Here is a 1,680-nt window from a genome sequence, read left to right on the forward strand (position 1 = left end):
GTCGGCGGCCCCACCGCCGGCCTCCCCCATCGCGGATGCGGAGCGCACGTGGCCCAGGCCACGGGAGACACTCACCTTCCTGGAGGCCTGGAACCAGCTTGTAAACAATGTCCTGCATGGTCCTGTCATGGCTGCGGGGAGGACAGGGGTCAGGAGAGGCCGCTGGGCCAAGCGCCCCCACTGGACAGAGCTCTCTGCCCTCGGGGGGGCCGAGGCTGGCCCGTGCCTGTGGCGCGAGGGCTGCTGCCCGGGAGCCCTGCTGCGCCCTCTTCTCCGGTGGGGCAGGGCGAGGCGCTGTGGCCAGGCCCCTCCCTGGGGCTGGGGACGGGGCCAAGGCCCCCGGCAGGCCCCCAGCCTGGGCTCAGAGGCCGCCCGCGCGGGTGTCGCTGTCCAGACGACGCGCGACAAGTGTTTGAGACGCTTTACTTTCGGGGTTAGTCACCGCTGGGGTTGGGTCCCTCACGGCCACCCGCTGAGACGCCGGGGCCGCAAGGGCTGGGCCACAGCCGGGGGGGCGGGCTCACCCGATGTACTGCAGGGGGTGGCTCTGGTGGATGACAATCCTGCAGGTGGGGCAGGTGTTGTTCTCCTCCAGGTACTTGACCAGGCAGCTGCGGCAGACTGCGGGAGAGGCAGACACGGGCTGGGCGGGGCCCGCTGCCCAGAAGAGCAAGGCTTGCTCGGCCCCCCAGAGCCAGAGGGACAGCGACCCGAAAGACGGCCCGGGCCGTGCCGAGGCCGGACACGCCGCTGCCCTCAGCGAGGCCGACCCAACTGGCCAGAGCTTTGTTCTCTAAACTGGAAGCCACGAGGGCCTCCCGGGCCGAGTCTCCGCGCTACCAGTCCATCCCCGCAGGGAGACACGGGGCAGTGTGCCCCGCTGCCCCCTCAGCAGTGGGCTCAGCCGACTGCCCGCTCTGGCTCTGGGGGTCCTCTCGCCCCCACCTCTGGCCTGCACCCCGCATCTTGTAGGCATACACAAAATCTTTATAGGGAAAAACCAAGAGACGCGAGTCGGAAGCACGTGCACAGCAGACACACCAAGGGCCCGGCCCGGCCCCAGCGACCGGGCAGTCGCTGACCCGAACCCGGTCACGGGGGCGGCACCCCCGCCGAGAGCAGCAGGCTGTGGCTGCGGGGCTCCCGCCAGGGCTCCCCACCCCAGCTCCCTCCCATGCTCCCTCATCTCTGCTGAAACCACCCTGCTCCTTTTCCTTGACCGGCTTTCGGCTGTTCTTGGCATCTCTGGCCAGTTCCTACATCTGCTTCCTGCTCAAGTGTTTTTGGGGGAAAAACTCCAGGATGCAGGAGCGCACCGCCAGAAGCGGTCACGGACACGTTCCGGAGCACGCCGGGCGGGTGTCCAGGCGCGCCCCCGCCCGACGCGCCCCGCCCCCGCCCGGCCCCGCCCTCGCACGCACAGGTGTGCAGACACTCGGTCACCGTGGTCGCGTCGATGAGGTAGCCGCTGCACAGGCGGCAGGTGATGTGGGCGTTTATGTCCCAGAGTTTAATCTTCCTGGTCAACATCTTTGGCTTCTGCAAGAGGGGAAGCTGGGGATGAAGGCCCACCGCGCCCCGAGCGACCCGCAGCGCCCGCGCTCCCCTGCGCCGCACAGCACGGGCAGCTGGCACGGTCAGGGGCGTGGGGCGGGGCTCTGCCGGGGCTGCCCAGGCCCG

The 1,680-nt window shown here is 69.7% G+C and overlaps 1 protein-coding gene across 1 annotated transcript in view; it reads right to left on the reverse strand.

Annotated features, from left to right (window-relative positions):
- The window catches only part of PCGF3 (polycomb group ring finger 3), a 6,863-nt gene extending 5,321 nt beyond the window's left edge, over positions 1-1,542 (reverse strand). Inside the window, exons 1-3 of the mRNA XM_012734891.1 lie at positions 1,422-1,542; positions 525-621; positions 76-131 (exon numbers count right to left, since the gene is read on the reverse strand). Of these exons, the coding sequence (XP_012590345.1) occupies positions 76-131; positions 525-621; positions 1,422-1,530 (262 nt within the window). The 5' untranslated portion in view covers positions 1,531-1,542. The remainder of the gene's footprint in view (positions 1-75; positions 132-524; positions 622-1,421) is intronic.
- Positions 1,543-1,680: the final 138 nt, after the last annotated feature.

The sequence above is a fragment of the Condylura cristata genome, unplaced genomic scaffold, assembly GCF_000260355.1.
Source record: "Condylura cristata isolate star-nosed mole 26May11 unplaced genomic scaffold, ConCri1.0 scaffold00088, whole genome shotgun sequence".
Classification (NCBI taxonomy): domain Eukaryota; kingdom Metazoa; phylum Chordata; class Mammalia; order Eulipotyphla; family Talpidae; genus Condylura; species Condylura cristata.